Source organism: Perca flavescens, chromosome 1 (genome assembly GCF_004354835.1).
Source record: "Perca flavescens isolate YP-PL-M2 chromosome 1, PFLA_1.0, whole genome shotgun sequence".
NCBI lineage: Eukaryota > Metazoa > Chordata > Actinopteri > Perciformes > Percidae > Perca > Perca flavescens.
Window position 1 is genome coordinate 1,338,067 of NC_041331.1, and position 21,934 is coordinate 1,360,000.

Below are 21,934 nucleotides of genomic sequence, written 5' to 3' on the forward strand. Positions count from 1 at the left end.
CATTTGAGAAAAAACACACATTCTTTTCACAATTCATCTTTACACTTTATGAGGCCAGGATTCAAGGGAGGTGAAGTCGGTTTATATGTGATAATTAAATTGAACAAATTAGAGTCCATATTTTCACAAGACAAGAGGAGATATCGCATCCTGGGTGCATAGTTAAATATCAATAAACAACTATATCGCATTGTATTATATAATTAAGCTGTTTCCATGGGCTGACCAGTTATCTGGTCTTGCCCATTCATTTTGAAATGAAGAAAACATAAAAAGTAGAACACAAAAAAAAATTAAAGTTGCATCAAACTAATAGAAAATGATTAATTAAAATGCATAATAAATTAGCATTCATGCATCAGTAAACAGATGTTACTGGCGTTCCCTGTTGGAGGGGCGGCCATGATGGTTTTGTACAATAGGTTGGACTGTTTCATACAATTTAGCATTCATTTGTGGTTTGACTAGCGAGCTGTCTCAGCCAGGCCACAGCAACATGTCCCACAGGAACCTATTACCATCTTCTACATATGCAAGAGCTTCAATAGGCCGTCTATCATCCTCACTGAGGGACACGCAGCTTTTGCTACAACTTTAACAGCTTGTCATAAAAGGCGCACGTGGGGATTTCAATTACGCAGGTCATCAGAGAGTGAAGAAACAGTATTTCAGTCACACACATTTAATTTGTACATATATACTTTGATAAAGGTTGCTAAAAAGCCATTTGTAAACCAAAGAAAAATAAAACCAGCTGAGCTTAGTGTAGCTAAGGATGTGGCACACAATTCGGATAAACTGGACATTGGGGGATTAGAAACTATGTTTAAAAAGTAAGCTTGTCTGTGGAGTCCTCCCTTCAGAGGTTTGTTCAGGCCTAGCGGTGTAGACCCCGACCCATAAGCCTCCTGCAGACACACCTGTAGAGGAGCGTATAAAGACCCTGGACTGAACCGAGTCACACATCAAGCTTCGAGGAGTCTCTCCACAGCAGCTCTCCAGAGAAGCTCCACAGCTTCCAGACCGACCCTGAAGATGACTCCCTCTGCCAACCTGCTGCTGCTGCTCGGCCTCTCTCAGGCACTTCCTCTCCAGGAGCAAGGAGGCAAAGAAGAAAAAGCCCCAGACACCGTCGACATCACCACCAGGATGCTGACCTCCAACAACGGCAGCAATGAGATCCTGCTGGAAGGAGACCTGCTGGATCCCAGAACCAGAACCGCCATCATGTGCTATACTCAGAGAATCAGCTGATTGTCAACGCCGTGCAGGGCTTCCACAGCAAAACCTGTATCCGCTTCGTGCCCCGTAACAACGAGACCGACTACGTCAGCGTGGAGAACCAATCAGGATGTTTCTCCAGTCTGGGCAAAGTGGGAGGCAGTCAGGTGCTCTCTCTCCAGAGGCAGGGCTGCGTCTACTACGGCATCATCCAGCACGAGTTCAACCACGCTCTGGGCTTCCTGCACCAACACACCAGGAGCAACCTCGACAACTACGTCACGATCAACTGGGCCAACATCGACCCTCAGAGGGCCTACAACTTCGACAAGCAGGTCACCAACAACGTGAACACTCCCTACGACTACACCTCCATCATGCACTATGGAAGAACAGCCTTCTCCATCAACGGGAAGGACTCCATCGCCCCGATCCCCAACCCTAACGTCCAGATCAGCCAGAGGCAGGGCTTGTCCTCCTGGGACGTCATAAGGATCAATAAGCTCTACAGCTGCTAAGATCAACACATCTTATCCAGAGTTATCAGTTATGAAAACAAGTTTCTGTTAAAATATTCTTTAAGCAGACAGCAGAATCTAAGTCTATGAATCTGTGAATTCTCTGATACTGTACGCTCTCTAATTAAAGCATGCATTCAATATTTGTTTGTGTTGTTCATTTATCTATTTCTACTTATAAAACTTACTTATTAATCTTGTGTACATCAGCTCACACATACATTGGCAACATTGCAAACTTGCATAATATAAGACTCTGAAATACAAAATAAAACCTCCATAATCTAATCTCAACATTTTGTGAGTTTAGAATTATAAGGTTCTATCTCCATTTAGGGTAGTTCTGAGATATTGAGCATCAAAGTTTTTACATCCCAGCTGGCGAAACTGTTATGTAGTATGATCTACTATTAATAACTAACTAACAAAATATTTTTTTTACAAAAATAACACCACACAGGCATTAATAAACACTGAAGGGATCAGATTATGTCAAAAACTCAATTTTGACCAAAAGTGGAGATAGAGCTCACGATTACATTTGAAGGATATGTCGGGAAGCTTACTATTCTATATATTTCTAATTTTTAACAAATCCCATGAAAAGACCAAAACCAACAAAGAACTGATCCTACCAACCAAGTGTTTGTGTCTGTGTATCCAAAGCCTCTTCTCTGTCATAGACCTGTTTTCAAAAACTAAAAAGACATCAGTGAGCCACACTGTTGCACTTGGTTCCTTTTTTACCATGAACATGGACACTGTAGTTTATTTTAAGTCAATTCCACTTACAGTTCAACGCCTTGCTTCCGTGAATACATCAGTAATTCCCAAAACAGGGGTAGGCTATCTGTACCCCAGGGGGTACACCTACAGTTGCCAGGGGGTCTGTGGATACACTAGGGGTGGATCAACTGATTTGACAAAAAATAAATATAAATTTGATTAAAAAAATATCTGCACATAGTGTCTGCTATAACACCTGAGCAAAAGTTGCAATTAAGATTGTGTGAAAACTGTTAGAGAGCATGCAGAGAACTTGAAAGAGTTGGCTGAAAGTAATACACATTTAACTAGATAGCTAAAGTAAATGGGTAAATGGTTACCTGAAAGGAACATTGTGAACTGAACCCATGCTTCGTGTCGCTTTGTTCTCCAATATACGAACCACAAACCAATTATGATCAGATTGTTTCATAACAATAATAGCAGTTAGCTAAAAGTAATGGATACATGGTTGAAATAGTAAGATAAAAGTAATGGATAAATGGATGAGATAGATGCTAAAAAGTAATGGATATATAGTTGAAATAGTTATCGAAAAGTAATGGATAAATGGATGAAATAGTGTGCTAAAAGTAATGGATAAAGTGTCCAGCTTCTGGCACTCCAAGTGGTAGCCTAATTATACAAATGCAAACTTAACCAAATCGAAAACTGACACTTCAATTGGATGAAAGAATATTGAAACAATATCCTCTTTGATATCATTAATAGTTAAATAATATCCAGTTGCTGTATTAAAATGAACACATTTGGAACATGACAAGGGGTGTTGATAAAGGGGTAGCCAGTGTAAGGCACTGAACAACTAATCCTTAAGGGTGGACTGGTTCATATTGGTCTATAACCTAAACAGGGCTGCTAACAGGGTGGAAAAACGTTGAGCTAAGTTAGCCATAGCTTTGTGAGTGATCTAGATTTAGCTAGCTAACGTTCTTCACTTAAACAGAACTTGTATTACTATATCAAATATATTTTTTAATTTGTTTATTATTATTATTATTATTATTCATAATTCAGCCTAACAGAGCAAAGTTTAAGAGTGTAACAAACAGATAAGCATTATTGAACATGGGAAAACATACATGAATGAAAGTTTATGCTCACCCTACCTTGCTCCTTTCAGTTTCCTCCTAAAAATGATGTCCTGAAAATGGTCTCAATGGAATTGTAGTCTTTTTCGGAAGGTAACAAACTACTAACAGGGTGAACATTTGCCACTGATACAGTAAATGATGAACATGGTAAAACAAGAAAAATAACTATAGTTATATGTGTATATATGAGCGTAAGGTCTACATGTTAATTTATATATTTGAGTTAATTTACTAAAAATGTATTTACAATGTGTATACAGTTAACTATTTACACATTTATGTTTACACAGTCAGTATTTGCATATTTTGCAGTTATGAATCTACCTCTGTGGTTTCCCTCACATTTACCGTAGTCTCAGTTCTGCTAGCATCTGATTGGTTAGTTCAGCTATATGTCAGTGAGAAACAAGGAAGTGTTGCTGTTGTTGTGGAGCTGATGTGTGGAGAACAGTAAAGTGCTGCTTAAGAAAGTTATCCGTCTCCATCCGGCTGTCTCTTCTCTTTTAGAGTGGTCCAACCACCACATTACAAACCCTCACGTTACATGAGTTTAACATGGCCTGTAAAATAATCAAAGAATATTTTGAGTATTTTTATAATTGTATTGCTTATAGTTCTTGTAGAAGTAGATTACTTAGCATGTCACTGCCTATGACACACTGAGCACCTCTCTCCTCTCTCTCGCTCTCTATCTGTGTTCATTTATGTCCCATGCATGTTACTAACTTAGCGCTAACCCCAGAGTCCTTATGTTTTCTCGCCCCGAGGATTTCCTTGGATTGTGGTTGCACCTGGATTGTGGTAGCACCTGGATCGTGGTTGCAGCTGCTGCTGTGGTCCTGCTCGACGCCTTGCTACGCCCTGCACTGCTACTACTTATTATTTCTAGTCATAGTTCTATTATCTTTATTGTTAATATACTTGCCACTGTTCATCATGCCAACTGCTATAATTATTATGAATCATATTTCGCCATATCTGTATATCTGTATCAGTGTCTCTGTGTCCCAACCGGCAGCAGCAGATGGCTGCCCACCAAAAGCCGGGTTCTTTCTGTTTTTGCTTCGCCTTGCCTGGTCTAGATCTAGTCTATCTGTAAAGTGTCCCGAGATAACTTCTTTTATGATTTGACACTATAAATACAATTGAATTGAAAACTTTAAATGAATGCACCAAGACAAAGTCAGTAATGTAAAAAAATAAATATATATATATATATATAAATATATATATATATGTGTGTTTTCTATAAGCATTATTCTGTTTACGTGATAAAGACCACTTAATATAGTTTAAGCCATTTGTTATCAGTACATTTTAAAGGAAATATGGGCAAGAAATTCATGGGGACATGAATTCTAATGCTGTAGATTTAAATTTTCAAGAATTTTGATAAAACTAAACAATTATACAGAGGAGTAGGTGCAACACACACACATCCTGAAGACCAATGGCTCTTGCTTGTTGCAGAGAGCAAAAGCTATTTTTAGGGGAAAGATCGTTGAGGAAAATATGTAATATTCAAGACGTGTCTGAATCAAAACATATACTAAAAAAAAACACCAACAAAAGGCCAACTTAATACCGGTGTGTTGGTCTCTCTTTAAAAAATCATTTTGCATCTCCTCTGTCAATCAGAGCTGTTTGCTGTTGGCAGCCTCAGGCTCTTTTGGATGAAGTGCTTTGATGGTGGCCTGCTCTGGGACAACACAGCCTCTGGGCAGCAGCCCAGCTAGTACACACTGCGCCTGTGATTTACCTGGACCCAGACTCCCTGAAGGATTGTTAACACTATGGGGAGTGGTGGGGGGCATGTGAGCTGACCACATGGTAAAATCAAGCTCATTACTGAGAGTAATGATTGTTGAATGACGATAAAACCAGTGGAAGAAGTTGTTTTGTCTTCAAAAAGAAATTTATGACAAAATGGTTGATCACAGATAAGTTGAAACAAGTCCTGGTGCTGTAGGACTGTAGATAACACATTTAGTCAATTAAATCAGAAGAATCTTCTGAGATTTGTGAAATATTCTCATTAGATGACTTGCCTATTCTAACCCAGCAGTCTGAAAATCTATACTTTATTAAAACACATTAACAGTTGCTAGCCAGAGATCAACAGCAATGATGGTAATGATAGTGATTCTCAATATCAAAACAATGTCCTGATAATTATACATCTATTATGATTAGTGGTGATGTTTAGAAACAGAAAGATATGACAGAAAGAATGAACAGATATGATCCTGAAGTGAAAGTAAAGTGAAGTGTGTAGAAATAGAGACAAAGTGAGTCACAAACGCACCAACCAACCAAACAGCTACTGCTGCTCTGCAGTTTGCTTTCTGGCAATGTTTTATGTTGGGAACCAGTTAAACACGGTGCTGCCCATTAGACCCCTCCACCTCCACACACACACAAATGGTCCATGCTGTATGTAGTTATAAATGCGTTAATAAAGACTTTTAATGGATAATAGACATTCACACCGTCTACAGAGCTGCATATGCAGCGCCTTCGTCTGCGCACACGCACACACACACACACACAAACACACGCACACACACCGCTGAGCGTTCTCAGGTCCCATATAGAGTTATAACAAGTCTTTTGAGACCGATCAGGCGCTGTAGCCTATTTGTGGCTCATCAGAATGCATGTGCCACATCACATTAGTCCCCACGTGTGAACCGTGATTTTACTTGGTAATTTTGAAGCATCTCGCTGCCTATACATATTCATGCTGAGCCTATAAGTGTCAAATTGAGATGTCCTTCCAGTGTCCTTGACAGCGGGTTATTAATATTGAATAACTAAGTCAACATTAGAACTACGTGAAGAGATATCCTACAGGTCATCGTCTGCCACGTTCTTCACACCCTTCGTCCATAACACAATCGGACAAATCGTCAAATGATTTGATATAGCATTGTGTAGAATATTATGTGTAGGCTGTAGTGCACTGAGCAGGTTAGGGGTATTTAATGTATTTCTCTGGAGGTGTTATTAAATCCCAGTGTGTGTGTGTGTGTGTGTGTGTCATTTATAAGTATCTAACCAGGTCATTCATCAAATACTTTCATATGCAATACACTTTTATGGGATGTTTTATTGTATTTCATTAGAGCGCTTTTCCTTTTATTTCACTCATTTCTCATTTAGGAGGCTGCTGACTGCTGCTGAGCCCACGCGCTCCGACTTAAAAGCCATAAATCCCAGGGTATTACTCTGAACGCCAACATCTTAACTATTCCAATTCTCCAATCCCTAAATTGGTGCGGCTGTTGTTGCTTGTGGCTGCTTTTAAAATCCTCCTCCTGCTCCTGAGCGGTGCGCAGCCCGGTACCGGGGGTTTGTGTGGCTGCTGCTGTGCTCGATAGGATGCTGGCTGCAGGCAGCCGAGAGGAGGTCGCCCAGGTCCCCCTGCTCATGGCGACGCCCAAGGGCCATCAACACAGCGGGGAGCCCGGGTGCTGGTGAGGTCTCGCACACAGCCTCGCCTCGCTTCATGAAAGCCTAATGAAGAGAGGGGGCTCGGAAACTGTGCCGTTAGACGCCCACAATCCTGCAGCACGGAGAGCATGAATCTGCCATGGAAGGGAACTCAAAGAGACGCAGTACAGAGCTGAGACAGAGAGGCGGAGGATATGCTAAACTGTGATTGTGGGCATTTATTGCGGTTAGAAATGGGAGACACAAAGTATTCCTCAGTGATTGTTGTGAATAAATAAAGTTACGTGTGTACAGATTTGGCCCTATCCCACTTACAAGCAAAGTGTTAAATAAAACAGTACAGTGCACCCTCTATGTAGGATGAATAGAAAAATAAAACTAAATATATAGGCACTCATCTTTGCATGCAAAAAAAAAAAAAGTTACCTTGAAGTGAAATCTTACACCTTTATCCATTTTTAAAAAGGTAAAAGTAAGAAATAAAGGAATACAATGCAGAATATTTGCTACTAACTTATGTTGTATATGGGAATATGAAAGGCTCAATAATTAGTTCATAAAATTCATCATAATATTTAAAACCACAAACACCTTAAAAATGATGACTTGTACTTTTTAAAAAAGGAACCCATAATGAAATTCACTTTCATCACATTTTTTTTTTTTTTTTTTTTAAAAAAAGGTGCATAATCTGCACATCTGCCAATGCAAATGATGTAAAAATATACAACAAATGTTACACACCAAAGCTTATACATTCAATATAATACAAACTGATATTTCAGCTGGTTTCAGGACGACACAACCTGGGGCCAGAAAATATAAAAACAGCAACTTGTGATTGATTATCTTGAAGAATAAACTGTACATACAATAAAAACATCTACAATCTTTGTACATTGTAATCTGTAATCTCTATGGGCTCCTCCGTGTGGACTTCTTTGGTTTCTTCTTTGGAAAGGTCTTTACAGTATGTGCTGGTTGATATGAATGGTGCTGAGCTGTGTATCCCCACAGCGAATTAAGATCCAACCCTACCACGCAGATCCTGTGGAAACAGTTTTTAAGTAGGAAGCCTACTGAGTTTCTTCCTCCTGCTGCCTCTCATCTCACTGTACTGAACCTGAGGGAAACAATAACCAGAGTCACTTCACAGAGAAAAGTGCAAAGCTATTACGTTTTTGTTCATTCAATTGCAAATAACATTTTCACTAAAGTCCCTGTGTAGACCGAGTAACAGTGGTCAGCAGAGAAACTAGAGTGAGTCACCGTCACTAAACCCAGAGGCCCAGGGGCATCCAAGAAGGAGAGGGAGGAGGCAAATGGGGTCAAACAGCTCCGAGAGAAAAGGATAGAGACCGAGAGGGTGAGGAGGAGATGTGACGTCGGGTAAAAAGAGAGAAGCCAGAGAGGAAATAAAGGAAGAAGAGAGGACACTCATGGATAACCGAGAGAAAAAAAGGATTTCTTGTGGATAGTTCATTTAAAAAAAATAAAAATAATAACAACTAAAAGAGTGTCTGGTTTATGGACATGAGGTCAAATCCTGCAACCCTCATGACCACTTTTGTAGAAAAAGTCTTGTTATTTTACTATTAAAGTGATGTCAATCATTCTACAAAATCAAATGTTTCTTGTTGGTTCCTGCGAGTGTGCAGACTGATGTTTTGTTCTCGCTGAGGTTGGGGAGTTCATACAGGAGACAGCAGCAGTGTCTCCTGTCCCAGCCTGGGAACAGCCTGGCTCGCAAAGCAGCAGACCTCCACCAGGGATGTATCATGACCAAAACACAACAGAAATTATACAGGGCTGCATAATTATACAGACGGAGCTAATTATACAGACAAGAGTGAAGAATGCCTGGGAGTTGTTTTTAGTAAAATGCAAAGCTAGTGGGCTCTGGGATTTTGGGCTTCCTGGCCGGCTGATCCGGCGGGGCTTACCTTCTGCACATCTGAAGGCACCCTCGTCAGGAAATCAAGCACTTCATTGTTGTCAATGCTGTATGGGTTCCGTAATTTCTTGGTGAATTTATTGATGCCTAAAACAGAAATTCACACCAACATATCATTAACACTAGTCTCTTGTGGCTGCGCTCTTTGTTTCCACACAAACAAATACCTTCAGAGGAGACGCACGCTGTCCAAGAAATATTGCTCCGAGTATTACAGTGCAGTATGTGCCTTTCGCTTCTTTTACTTTCAGTTGTTATGCTGGGAGACTTGCAACATCATGACTCCAGTCATTCAGACAATAATCTTATCCAGTAAAACGGGTAGGATATAGGATACGTTTCAATTCATACATCCCATTATGAGAAGCTAATGTCACAGGAGATAAAGGGGAAGAACTCTTAGCAGGAGCAAATGCTCTTGTGACATTGTAAATTTCATGGGTAATAGAAAGATGCTGCGAAAATAAATAGAGCTATAATAAGGATTTATAAAATATAGGAGAGGGGAAGGAGAATCTTTACTATGACGGCAAATTAAAAATATTTTGTGGACAATGATTTTATGGAGTGATGAGGAACTCAGCTAAAATAAAGGCAGACAGATATATTCAAATTTGTTTATTAGGATAAACCCCTTGAGATGTATCATCTCGTTTTCAAGACATTTATGAACAGTGTTGGAGACTCACCCCATATTAAAATCACGTAGCGAACAGGGATGTAGTATGTAAGGATTGTTGCAGTGACAAAGACCAGGAAAGCCAGGCTGGACAGGAACGGCACCGACCAGTTGAAAGTGCTGAAAAATGAAGATCATAAACATCAGGAAGCATGGTTCTTTTGAACTTAATTTACTGATTGTTCATAAACTACCGTACAATCACACTCATAGGAAAATGTAACTGAGGCCCCTCTAATGCAGATCTTTTTCTTTTATACTGGATAATTACAGGCCAGGACAGTTCAAAATATTCAGGACATTTAAATAATGTGATCATAAACAACTAAAATGCTTTTAGCTGCAATACAAATAAATATAAGGTTCTGTAATTCACTATAGATCTTCAATTCTTACTTTTTAATCCTCTCCCCAAAACATGCGATGCTATCCAGCAGGTTTTGAAGGGTGATGATGGTTTCTTGGACCATGTGGATTTTCTCCATCAGCCCTCTTCTCTCCGACTCCTGCAGCAGAACAAAACAAACAAGTCTTTGTACGGTCCACAACAGAAAGGTGGGAAGGGAGGGTTACCTTCTCGCTTTGCTATTTTGGTATGAGATTGTTGGGGCATTTTATTGAGAGGGAAGTAGATCATTTTCAGCAGCTAATTGTAGTAGAATTTCAAAAGAAGTACACATTTAAAACAAAAGACTGTGCCTTTATCAATCTAGTTAAAGGTTTGTGCTGGTTGAAAAAGGTCGTTGCTATAACAACTAGTGACAGACTGTCAGACACGCAGCTCATTAAATTACTCTTGAAAGTACCATCAGTACAAATAACACATATTAAATGTGAATTTAAAGGAGGTAAAACTCCAATACAAGTACAACAAATGTTTTACTTTTGTTACTTAACATCAAATAGTCGTATTACAGAGATGTTTTGCTGTGTGTGTGTGTGTGTGTGTGCCCTTGTAAATGAGATAATGCATCACAAAATACTTCCTGAAACAATAAAAATAAATAAAAAAGGTTAAAGTATTATTTATTATAGCGGATAATTTCAACTATTCTGAAGTAGATCATATCTGATTATCATAAATATTGCATTTAATTTGGTTTGTAGCCTAAAAAGCAAAAACATAAATACATCAATTTAATGCTGTAATTTAACAGCTCAACTACACAATAAGCTTTGACAGCTTTAATCGGGTCTAATATTCTGAGACTCACAAGGCCACAGATTTCCTCCCTACCAGACTTAATAATAATAATAATAATAATAATAATAATAATAATAATAATAATAATAATAATGTCTTTCCAAGTGTCTCTGAGAAATACACAGACTCATTCAACGCCACTCAAATTTAAAAACGGCTTTTTGAAGTGAATGCTCTTCAGAGTTATGAAAGAGACGAGGCACCGTTCTCAGGCTAGTCCAGATCCCATGAGGGAAGGATGGCTTTAAAGTAAACAGAGGAGACCAGACCCTCTGAAGATCTCTGCAGAGAGAGCCAGACTTCAGACAGAGACACGGCCACATGTATACATCAAACACAGCGAGACTGAAGGAGGGATACAGGACTGAAGAGAGAGGTGGGGGTGTGTGTGTGTGTGTGTGTGTGTGTGTGTGTGTGTGTGTGTGTGTGTGTGTGTGTGTGTGTGTGTGTGTATGTGTGGGGGGACTTTTTCCTGGCCAAAGCCATGGTCTTCGTCACTTAGTGATATATGTTTGCTTCTGCTCAGAAACACTGTGAGGGATTGCTGGCTCAAAGCCATCCAAACGCTGGGGACGAGCCTGGGAAAGGAGCTGTGGAGGGGATGGAACCTGGGATATTCCACATGCACAGTGACTACCAGTCTCACAAACCACATGTTGTAGGACAATTTACTTTCACCTCAATCAAATATCCATCAAACCTCCTCACTGCCCTGAACCACTTCAGTTGTTTCAGGGTCATGTTCCCACTGAAACCAGCATGAGAACCACTTTACACCAGGCCGACGCCAGCCATTCAAAAGGTCTACAATAAACTGCTGTCGTTCTGAAGGAATATTTCATTGCCTAAAAGCATTGTAACACTTTCAATGCCAACTTTTAAAATGAGCTTTGAAAAAGCATGTCTAAGTGCTGTCATTAGTTCCATATTGATGGTATTATATGGCATGTTAAGCTCAGGGACTTTCCCAAATGCGGCAGAACCTTTTCCCCCACCCCTCTATTAGCATATGAATGTGTTGTGACATGTGGAAACGGGTCGGTGAGGTCTTCATTAAGCCCAAATGTCTTTTGGTAAGTTTACCACAAAAAAAAATCCAACTCGTGGTTGGCAGGAATCCAAATGCATCGGAAGATTTCGTACTGAATGAAGAGCTTAACAGCATAACATCATAGATCATAGGCAGATACTTTTGTCAACATGTCAAAATAAACGTATTTACTATTCATCGCATATAAAAGATACAGATGCTTAGTTAACAAAGAACTGCAAACATAAGAAACACAGGTACGTACCTTTTCATCATCCTCGTCCTCATCCCCCAAATCCATATTGTCCTGAAAAAAAGAAGAGAAGAACGACGTTATAGAGTTGAGATGTTCTACATTATAAAACGTTGTCTCATTTTGACACTGGGACTCTGTATTAACTCCAGTGTGCTCATGGGGTCTTCATCTGACAAAGTGCAGGGATCAGCGGTGACCCTGAGGTCGGCACTGCAGGGTAGCTGACTGACAGGCCATGTTGGCTTTGTTCACAAAAAACCAAGGCAACGGAGGAGTGGCAGCTCACACTTTTATACCAGAACATGCTAAAGTGCCAGTAATCAATATTGTTGTGTGTGGAACAGTGGATCAAATGATTACTTGCATACGAAAGGATCTGCTCAAAGTGACAAACCCACAGAGAGTTATCACCCGAGTCTACAGTTCCCCTCAGCTCTACTCAGCAGTTTAGCATCTTCTAGCTCTAGTTCACTCATTGCATTGTTTTTGTTGCACTATGTAAGTAACAACTAAATGAAAGGCATGAAAACCCTTTTTGAACGTACATATTTCAGAAGATCAAACGGTTTTCTTTATTCTATATGAGAGATTCTTCTTTAGTTTTAGTTTGGTCTGGTTTAAAGTCCAATCAGGATTGAGGGACATTTGAATTAAAATCTGATGACACTTGAGGTTGTTTGCTCATGTTGCCAGTACTGTGAATTAAATTTGATCAAACATTACCCACACAGTCCTGATGATGCAGATTACCACTCGTTAAGCTCTTTATAAATAATATCTAACAAATTTAAAACTCTGATTGTGGCATATTTAGTTATTAATATTTACTCACACCTTAGCGTCAGTTTTTATTCTCACATTATCTGTCATGCGTGAAAAATTATTTCCTTGTCACATGATGCATCTGTTTGTTATTGTACATGGTTAGATGTGCAATATTCTGTAGTAATGCTGCCTATACAGTATATTCATTCACCACTGTTGTAGAGCTGAAACTACGTGTTCAGTAATCGTTTTGTTCAATGACAAAAATGTTGATAATGGTTAAGAGTTAAACTTATTTACCATGATTTTAAATAATTGTAAATTTAATATCTTTATGTTTGATACATTGGGCTCTGAGAACTAGTGACGGTCTATTTTCCACAGTCACATTTAAAGTCTAAAAAATGCATTCATTAATGGAAGACATAACCAGCAGATGAATTGATAATGAAAAGAATGGTTAGTTGCAGCCCTACATGGTTGTAAAGCAACACATATTTCACAATACAATAACGCCCATTGTTGTTTGAACAGAGCACTGTGTATGTAATTTGCTATAACATAAAGTCTGTGTTGAGCCGTATACAGTAAATACAGCTGCTACTCCACACTGAGCACAGACGAGATGCAACACCCTCGTTTCTGTGAAACGGAAAGTGGTCACAGTGGGGGAAAACACTGTCAATTGTGACCTTTTCAGAGCATAGTGCTAAAAAACTTTGTCTAATTTGACCAGTCACGACGTGGAGAGGGCAACAGACCAATTACAGTGAAGAAGAGGAAGGATTCAGGACAATAACTAGGACTGGAAAAAAAGAAAAAGAAAGCAGTGGTAGTAAGGGACAAGCACTGCAAATTAGCTTCGGCTATAATGATATGTTGCATTAGTCTATTCAGTGAGTTCTCTATGCTTATGTGTTATTTTATTGTTATGTAGCTAGGTGCAGCTAGTTGCTATGGAAACAAACCAGCTTTTAATTATGAGCACAAAATGTGGTTGAGGTAGCGGTTTTTCTACAAAATCAAAAAAGGAGGAGTGTGAACAGGAAGCAGAAGATCACTTGTCTGAAGCAGAATATAGATGGACGAGGCTGCTGCAGCTGCTCTGGACTCACCAAGTCCTGACTGACCCGACCCGACTGGATCTGGAGGTAGTTCCACGAGATGAGCAGGACCAGGAAGAAGGGCAGCATGTAAAACTCCCAGTTCCACACGGTCACCAAAAACACCTGCAGGTAGAGGGGCACACATGAAACCAAACTGCTCTCCTTCAATCTGCTTTTGATTTCATTAGCAGTGATGAAGGCTACCCTGCCACTATCAAAGCCTTGCTTCCCACATGTATGTACAATTATTCTGCATATGCTGTGTAGGGCGACCTCTCTGCTCAGCTGGACCGACTCTCCCTCCACCCCCTGTACAGTATATACATTGACAATAACCACGCAAGTTCTATTGATCTGCCTCTCTCATCTTTGTGCACATTAACGCCGACCACGCGATTGACTGCAGCCACAGGGAGCCCGCGTGTGAATATGTCATTAACATCCGTAATGGCACTTGTGATGGTAATTCCACCTGTGTGTGGCTCAGCTAAAAACGGAAAAGAGGATAAAGAAAAATAGCTTGTGATGTCTCAATTGCGCGGCTAAATGGAACGATGAAATAATCCTGTCAGAGAGGCAGCGCCGGCCAACATGGCAGCGAGCCACAAGGCGCGGGGAAGGGTTTACAGATGCTAATAAAAATACAAGTGAACATCTGGTAAAGACATCCCTCTACTCAGAGGCACCAACTGACATAAAAGATAGCAGATAAACCCCCATCAGATTTAATGTGCAAAAAAACCAAGCATGCTCTTGTCTGTGTTATCACAAGCCAAAACAGGGCCTGGGAGAGGAGATGAAACCAATTCCTCACTGAAAGGGTTATGTTTTATTAGAGAGTCATTGTAATGACTGGGAGAGCTGGGACAGGGGGAAAGCCAAGTCACGCTTTGGTGGAAATGTATACCCAGCCCATAAAGATTGTGATAACTGCAGCCCATTTCAGCTTAAGAGGCATTACACAGCAAAAAAGGGTCTCTGGAAATACAATCCAGATCAGAGAGAGAGAGAGAGAGAGAGAGAGAGAGAGAGAGAGAGAGAGAGAGAGAGAGAGAGAGAGAGAGAAAAAAAAAATGAAAAAATGAAAGGCTACCTAATGTCGGGAGAGCTACTGAACTGGAGGGTAGCATATTTTCAGAATGCAGCAGGATTTCCACACTAATACTCGGGGAAGGGTTTGTATGGCACAGCGGTAACCCAAGAGCACAGAAATCTCTGCCATCGTTCACAACATTCATTGTTTTAAAGCGGGACGGTGTAACTTACGCTGAACAGCAGCTCCTGATTATTATAGATATTTATGAGATAATGATAAAAGCGGAGAAGAGTAATAAAGTCAGTGAACCATAATATCTACCAAAAGTTCACAAACATTAGCCATCATTAGCCACCATAAGTCATACCGGACCAAGTGAGGTTGAGTGTATCGACTTGTCCCTCAATATTTCTAATGACCAGTCATCACATGCCTCTAAAAGCTATTACTGAATGTGCTAATGGCTGTTTAATACCATAACATTGAAGGATTGTAAATAATGTATTATTATTTCTTTTCTTTTTGTCCTCATTAACTCTCCGTCCAATTTTTAACCTACCCCTCTAGGCCTCCCCTTTGACTCCTCTCGTTTCTGTGTTTTCGTAGGATTGGAAAATTTATGTTTTGAAATAGGCTGCATCTTTTTTCTGATTTAGAATACAGATGTTAAACTTCAAAATAAAAATGGCAAATTATAGAAAAGGTAAACATAAAGTCCCACCTACTTTTACAAATCACAGTAATGAGGGGGCTACAGTTTGTGATCTATTATAGTTCACATACGCTGCTGCTGGGATTGAGGCTTCCCACTGGGGTAAGCCGTACATTGACTGGAACGCTCTGCACAAAGTTGTCTGACAATCTGCAGATGTTGCAGGTAGTTTGTCACTCCATCCTGTCATGAAGGGTGATGCTTTGATGCATTACACTCATGTGGAAGTATTAAGCAGGCATTTATTCCTTCTCACTGAGGCTTGAAATGGCAGGGAGCGTTAGTGTGAAAACATGAGTACAGATGGTACTGTCTTTCAAAAGCTGTGATGCAGTGGGAGGATATGTGTGTACACTGTGCGCTTGTTCATGCTTGTGTGATTTGTGTTCGAGTGTGTGTGTCAGATCTGTCAGGGGAAGCAACAACATTATCCCTATTAATTAACTCTATATATGTGTGTGTGTGTGTGTGTGTGTGTGTGTGTGTGTGTGTGGGGGGGGGTTATGTTCCATTGTGAGTACCTGTGCATTAACTATGGTTTAAATATTTGCATTGCAAGCACTTTCTGATTAAATTCCACTAACCCCCTGACCCCATGCTGGATATTTCGAGAGGTCCAAGTGATCCTCAATGACATATCTAAAAGCACCATTCAAAGCTAAAGAGAGCATTCTGTTCAGATAACAGCCCTGTGATGCAGCTCCCATTTTTTTACAGCAAATTGGATAAACTGTACTATTGGCTGGCGTAAAGTCTCTCTTGACAAGTCTCATAAGAAAGTCTTTAGAAGCTCAACAAAAATTTAGTGCCATCTACAGGATGCAAACAGCAAAAACAAATAGAACTTTCCATGACCTTGATTGCCTGAATAGTTAATGTACAACTTCATGCTGCACGCCATTTCCAATCGAGCTAGATCTGGGAGAGAATGATGTCAAAAAGATCAGCACCCACTCCACTTTGCAGTTTAAAGACAGGGGCTGAGAGGCTCCTCCTGTGTTACTGTCTTCGCACTTGCTTAACACTTGTATTCAACAATGGGAGGATGGAGAATAAGCCTTATCTCTGAAGAGTCTTTTAATTGGACTTCTGTCTGCATAATGGGGTCTAAATCAAACCGAGTACAGATTGGACAGAGGGTTAATGAGTTGTCAGGGAAGTGGAACAAAAATAGACTCCATCTCGACTCCACCGGGACTCCACTCTCTCCAGCTGAGGCTTAACTCTGCATCCACGAGACACACAACACTGAAAGCGTCCACTCCAACACAGAGGCAGGGCCAAGCCTGCATTTCTGCTGAGTCCAACACCACATTGATTAAGGATCTTGCTGGGAGAGTTCAAGTAGGGGATAGCCAGACTGCGGTAGTCTTCTGCAGCTCGGAGGGAAAACAGAGAGAAATGCAGATAGCGTGTTGATAAGCAGTTAAAGCACTTCACCAGGAAGGCTAGCAGGCTTCTCTGAATGCTCTCCCACTGGAAACAGCTTTTGATGTACTGCAGAGTCGACATGATAGCCCTGTACAGTGTCTGAACACGGAGCACGTTCCTGGCCAGGACCTGGAAGATACAGATTACAAACATGGAAAACATAAATATTACAGTAGGTGTGTTAAAAAAATGCTCATAATAACGTTTTCATTGTGTATAGGTTTATTCATACTAAACAAGGAAACATCCAGTCAGCTAATAGTGAGTAGCTGGCATGCATGAGCCATTGTGGTCAAGGGGCAAAAAATGTCAGTAATATGACCTGATTTTGTCAACCAAGACTTTTCAACATTAAACCCACATTACCGTCAAAGTCCGCTGTGTGTTAGTGAGCAATGTATTGTCTGACAACAATGAGTCTTTGTGGAAAGTACAGACAGTCAGGCACCCTGTCTCACACCCTGTCTTGCACACTGTATATCAAACTAATGTAGCAGTGCAGTGGACAAAAACTCAGTCACAGTTGGGGTCAATTAAAGCTCAATTCAACTAATTCAGGCAAAACAAAGTCTGTGCTTTTGCAGTTGGTTGGTTGCAGAGAAAAGAAATGTAAAATTGTTCAACATGTCCAGTTCATCAACAATATGTTTAAGTTCAGTTCAAGGAGAGCTAATTGATAATAAACTTGGTAATCATGTACAGCTTGTCTTTTGTTTTTTTTAATAATTTAAACTATCCAAGCATCACATGAATATTTTCACAAGTGCAGTGACCTCTGACCCTCGCCCTCTTTACGGCTGGTTGCTCGTAACGTTTAATGCCATAAAGTTTAGGGCTGCACCCAATCATTTTCATTATCAATTAGCCTGCCCATACTTTTCTTGAATAAATAATTCTTCGTTTGGTCAATAAAATGTCAAAACAACTTTTCACAATTTCCTCAAATCCCTGGCTTTGTCCTGCCAACAGTCTAAAACCCAAAGCTATTCAGTTTATGATCATAAGAGAAAGTAAAGCAGCAAATGTGCAGATTCATTTTTTGTTCATCAACTAATTCATTTATCGACAAATGGATTAAGCACAAAGGATATTCTACCCTTCATATGTGAGCGTATGGTGCTCTGGATGAATAAAAAGCACTTCAAATCTAAATGTACCGTGTTACAAAATACATATTTTTTGAATCAATGCAAAATGAAATCAACCAGACGTGCCAAACCTTTTTAGAAAACTTGGGAGTATCCTCTATGAATCTTCTTTCCCTTGGTTGGAAGGTTTTTATACCCGCTCTGACCTGATAAAAAAGCATAAAGCAATGAGAAGCAGACAGAATCAGGCCCATCTTTCATAGCCATCACACACTCATGTCCTCATTGCAGGCTGAACTTTTACTTACAGGGTTAAAAATAACCTGCAGCTCCAGAATGATGCTCCCCTTCGACAGCCCACCTAAGTCCTCTTTCTTCAGTGGGTAGGCGATCTGCTGTCCCTTGCGGATCTGTGGGACAGAAAGGGCATCAGGTGCTGAACTCATCCATGAACCTGACCATCAGTCATGCTGGATTACATCTTAGCAAGTCTTCAACGTGCTGCAGTGTTATCACCCTCTTCACTTTTATTTAGCCACAGAGTGTAATAGATTAGTCTACAGCCTGCATGACAGACTCTTAGTGAGGGAGTGTGTAGTACCGAGAGCAGGGGAATGGCAACCTTTCCCAGAAAGTCTGGCGCCTTGTCTCCGTCCTCATCAAAGATAGTCACCACCAGAACCTCATGAATGTCTTTGACAGGGCTGCGGAGACAAACAAGGAGGGCAGACACTCCTCACAAACCAGCACACACAATAGCATTATGTATGTTTGATATTAAGCATACACCATGCATACATCACGTAGTATTAATGAGAAAATGTGGTGGGATAAAAGAGACTCAACTGACAATGTGAAGACTTGTTTCCACTCTGGGTGGAGGCTCTTGTAGACTGTGTGGGTCTGCAGTCTGTCGTTCCCCAGCTCCAACACACAGAAGGGATCACTCTTGCCTGCAGAACACAACAAAAAACACTTTCACAGTGGGCTCCCTCTGTCCCTTTCAATGTAACAAAAGAACAAAGAAAGGACTTAAATCCAAGTGCGTGAAGTACCGTTTAAATCAGCAGACAACAAATCTGCGGCCTTGATCACTTTGATTTGAAGGAAACCAACATCGCTGAGGTTTTTCAGGGACCTTTTCAAACTCTGTGGGGGACAGACAGGAGGCATGAGGGTTTGGATACATTTAAAGCTTATCTGTTGTTTCAGTGGTCTGTATGGTGTCTTGTTGACTGCTATCTGTATAGTTTAGCCTGTACTAATGTCTTACTGCTTCCTGCTGCTCTGGTCTAAAATAATCTGGCCAAAAGACTACAGTTGAAAATTTGTCAGCTGGCTAACACTGGCACATTTACAGAAATGTTGATTAATGTGTGTTGTCCTTTATAAATAAATAAAATAAATAAAATAAATAAAATAAATAAAATTAAATTAGAAAACACTCAGACAGCCACCAAAAAGCAGTGCTTTGGCAAGCTACAGTATGTTGTTGAAAATTGTTGTTTTGACTGGACAATAAATGACCTCCTGCACACTAGCTTCTTTCTTGCCATTAACTTAACCAGAAAACAGCATTTAGATCAGGTACTTCATGAAGGCATGGAGGAATTTGGGTGATTTTTTTCATTCTGCAGTAGAAAGGTTTCTCTTCAGTGGCTGACTTGGAAATCTCATATGTAAGTTCTTGCCACAAGAACTTCATTAGACCAAGAAGACATATACTCAAAACAGTCCTAATTGTATAGCCATGATGGATTGCCCATCTTATGCAAGTTTCAAGTTGCTGCAAGTTCATTTTCATACTTTTCTTCATGAACTGAAACCAGTGGCTGCAAGACTGGTATGATATAACGAGACATATCATGTAAATCATCATCATCATGTTTTGGAAAATGGTTAAGGGTAAACTATGCATGATTTTTAGTTAATAGACTAAAACACAAAAAACCGGCATTGCACTTTTAAGTGATTGACAATATTTAGGGCAGATTGTAATGGGCTGGTTTCTTCAGAAGTCCTAAATATTTATTCCCTCCTCCTCTCGGTACATCCCTGCAGTTTACCAGAGTTCACGTGGAACCCTTTTTTTTAATGTGTATACTTTCTCAAGGCAGCCCAGCTGTATCTTAAGGAAATACAGACCTTCTCACTACATGACCACATCTGAAACTGGATGTCAAAAACATCATCTCAACACTGATAAAGCAGATATCATTGTCACCGACTCCCAGCACATTACCTGGCAGATACTGCCATCTCTTGGCCTTTCAACACAGAAAGTACGGCAGGAATCCCAGATAGCGTTTGGCCTTAAACTAACGGACTCCATTTTTAACCCCGAATTGCCACTTAAATATAGGCATGGTTTATCAACTTCAGACTATAACTAAGACGCTACTATACATGCCTTTCTCTTTACTCTAAGCCTTTCAACTGCCTTAACTAACAATCTTTAGACTGACGCAGATTCTCGAGAGCTCAGTTTATCTCTCTGTTGGCGGGTGCTTTTCAAAATAAAATACATATTTCAAAAATAAAAGTAAAAGATATGACAATCCACTAAAGTGTCAGACATACTGACAATTTGAACATGTATGTGGTGAAGTGATGCAACCATACAGTACATATAAAAAAAATACAGTACAGCAGTTCAGGTACTGACATAGCTGTCCAGCTGGTTCTGTTGTTCGTGAGGCTCATCGAGCGGTGCGGCACACAGGTCCGAGATGGAGACGCCGCTGCATGTGTTCAGTGTAAGTAGGAAGACCAAGCGTCCTCTCCCCTGGTCCAGGGCGTGTGTGAACAGCTGTCTCTGATTGAAAGGGACCTTGGACAGGTCAACTTCACACCTGTACACACCAACACACAGGCCTTCACATACTGCAGGACACACATGCAGTACATCCAGTACAGTTGCAGTCATGCAAAATGTTCATACATCATGCACAGACATGCATGCTCACCTGCACAGACATGCATGCTCACCAACATGCATAATATCATGCACATATGCAGGCATAAAATCAAGTATTCACACCCACATCCACAAGATAAACACACATGTACATGTTGTACATGTGTGTTTATCTTGTTGCCCATTGCTGTGTGGTAAGAATCAGTAGGCATTTGGCTTTGGAGCAACATTATGAAGCCTATACACTTAAAAAACTGACAGTTCACTTAGACGCCACCATGAACTGTTTCTTCACCTGACAGGACAAACGCTGCGCTCACTGGGCTGACAGTGGTCTTTGTTTCCACATTTTCAAATGGAAAACCATGGCAGCTGCTTTGGAAATGTCTCTTCTTAAAAATACAATGCACTCGTTTTTTCGTTCAAAAGGGTACAGGTGTTTTGCGGCAAGGCAAAACACATCACTAGTTTCAGCACACGCACACACGGAATGTAGACTCACGTTCCCAAACACTCCTCGTTCCTGCGTCCTTCCTTGGACCAGAGCTCCACCTCCAGGATGCCAGACCTGTCCACGAACAGGTTAAAAGTGAACCTCTCTCTCCACTGAGGGTTGGACACTCTGCAGCGGTCCTGATTTAGAAATGAGGTCAGAACACAAAACATAGTTTTCTTTCCAAAAAT

The 21,934-nt window shown here is 40.4% G+C and overlaps 1 protein-coding gene and 1 pseudogene across 3 annotated transcripts in view; one reads left to right on the plus strand and one right to left on the minus strand.

The window, feature by feature from the left end:
- The first annotated feature begins 1,035 nt into the window (after positions 1 to 1,035).
- LOC114554387 (high choriolytic enzyme 1-like) lies at positions 1,036 to 1,739 on the plus strand (annotated as a pseudogene).
- Positions 1,740 to 7,265: 5,526 nt separating this feature from the next.
- LOC114564594 (multiple C2 and transmembrane domain-containing protein 2) overlaps positions 7,266 to 21,934 on the minus strand; it is a 46,133-nt gene continuing 31,464 nt past the window's right edge. For all 3 annotated transcript variants that reach the window (XM_028592216.1, XM_028592055.1, XM_028592139.1), the window contains 14 exons: positions 21,753 to 21,883; positions 20,999 to 21,185; positions 19,389 to 19,482; positions 19,184 to 19,286; positions 18,935 to 19,037; positions 18,642 to 18,743; positions 18,465 to 18,539; positions 17,255 to 17,374; positions 14,076 to 14,189; positions 12,205 to 12,246; positions 10,102 to 10,211; positions 9,716 to 9,825; positions 9,016 to 9,113; positions 7,266 to 8,195 (listed from right to left, as the gene is read on the minus strand). In XM_028592216.1, coding sequence (XP_028448017.1) covers positions 8,136 to 8,195; positions 9,016 to 9,113; positions 9,716 to 9,825; positions 10,102 to 10,211; positions 12,205 to 12,246; positions 14,076 to 14,189; positions 17,255 to 17,374; positions 18,465 to 18,539; positions 18,642 to 18,743; positions 18,935 to 19,037; positions 19,184 to 19,286; positions 19,389 to 19,482; positions 20,999 to 21,185; positions 21,753 to 21,883 — 1,449 coding nt within the window. In that variant the 3' untranslated portion in view covers positions 7,266 to 8,135. The remainder of the gene's footprint in view (positions 8,196 to 9,015; positions 9,114 to 9,715; positions 9,826 to 10,101; positions 10,212 to 12,204; positions 12,247 to 14,075; positions 14,190 to 17,254; positions 17,375 to 18,464; positions 18,540 to 18,641; positions 18,744 to 18,934; positions 19,038 to 19,183; positions 19,287 to 19,388; positions 19,483 to 20,998; positions 21,186 to 21,752; positions 21,884 to 21,934) is intronic.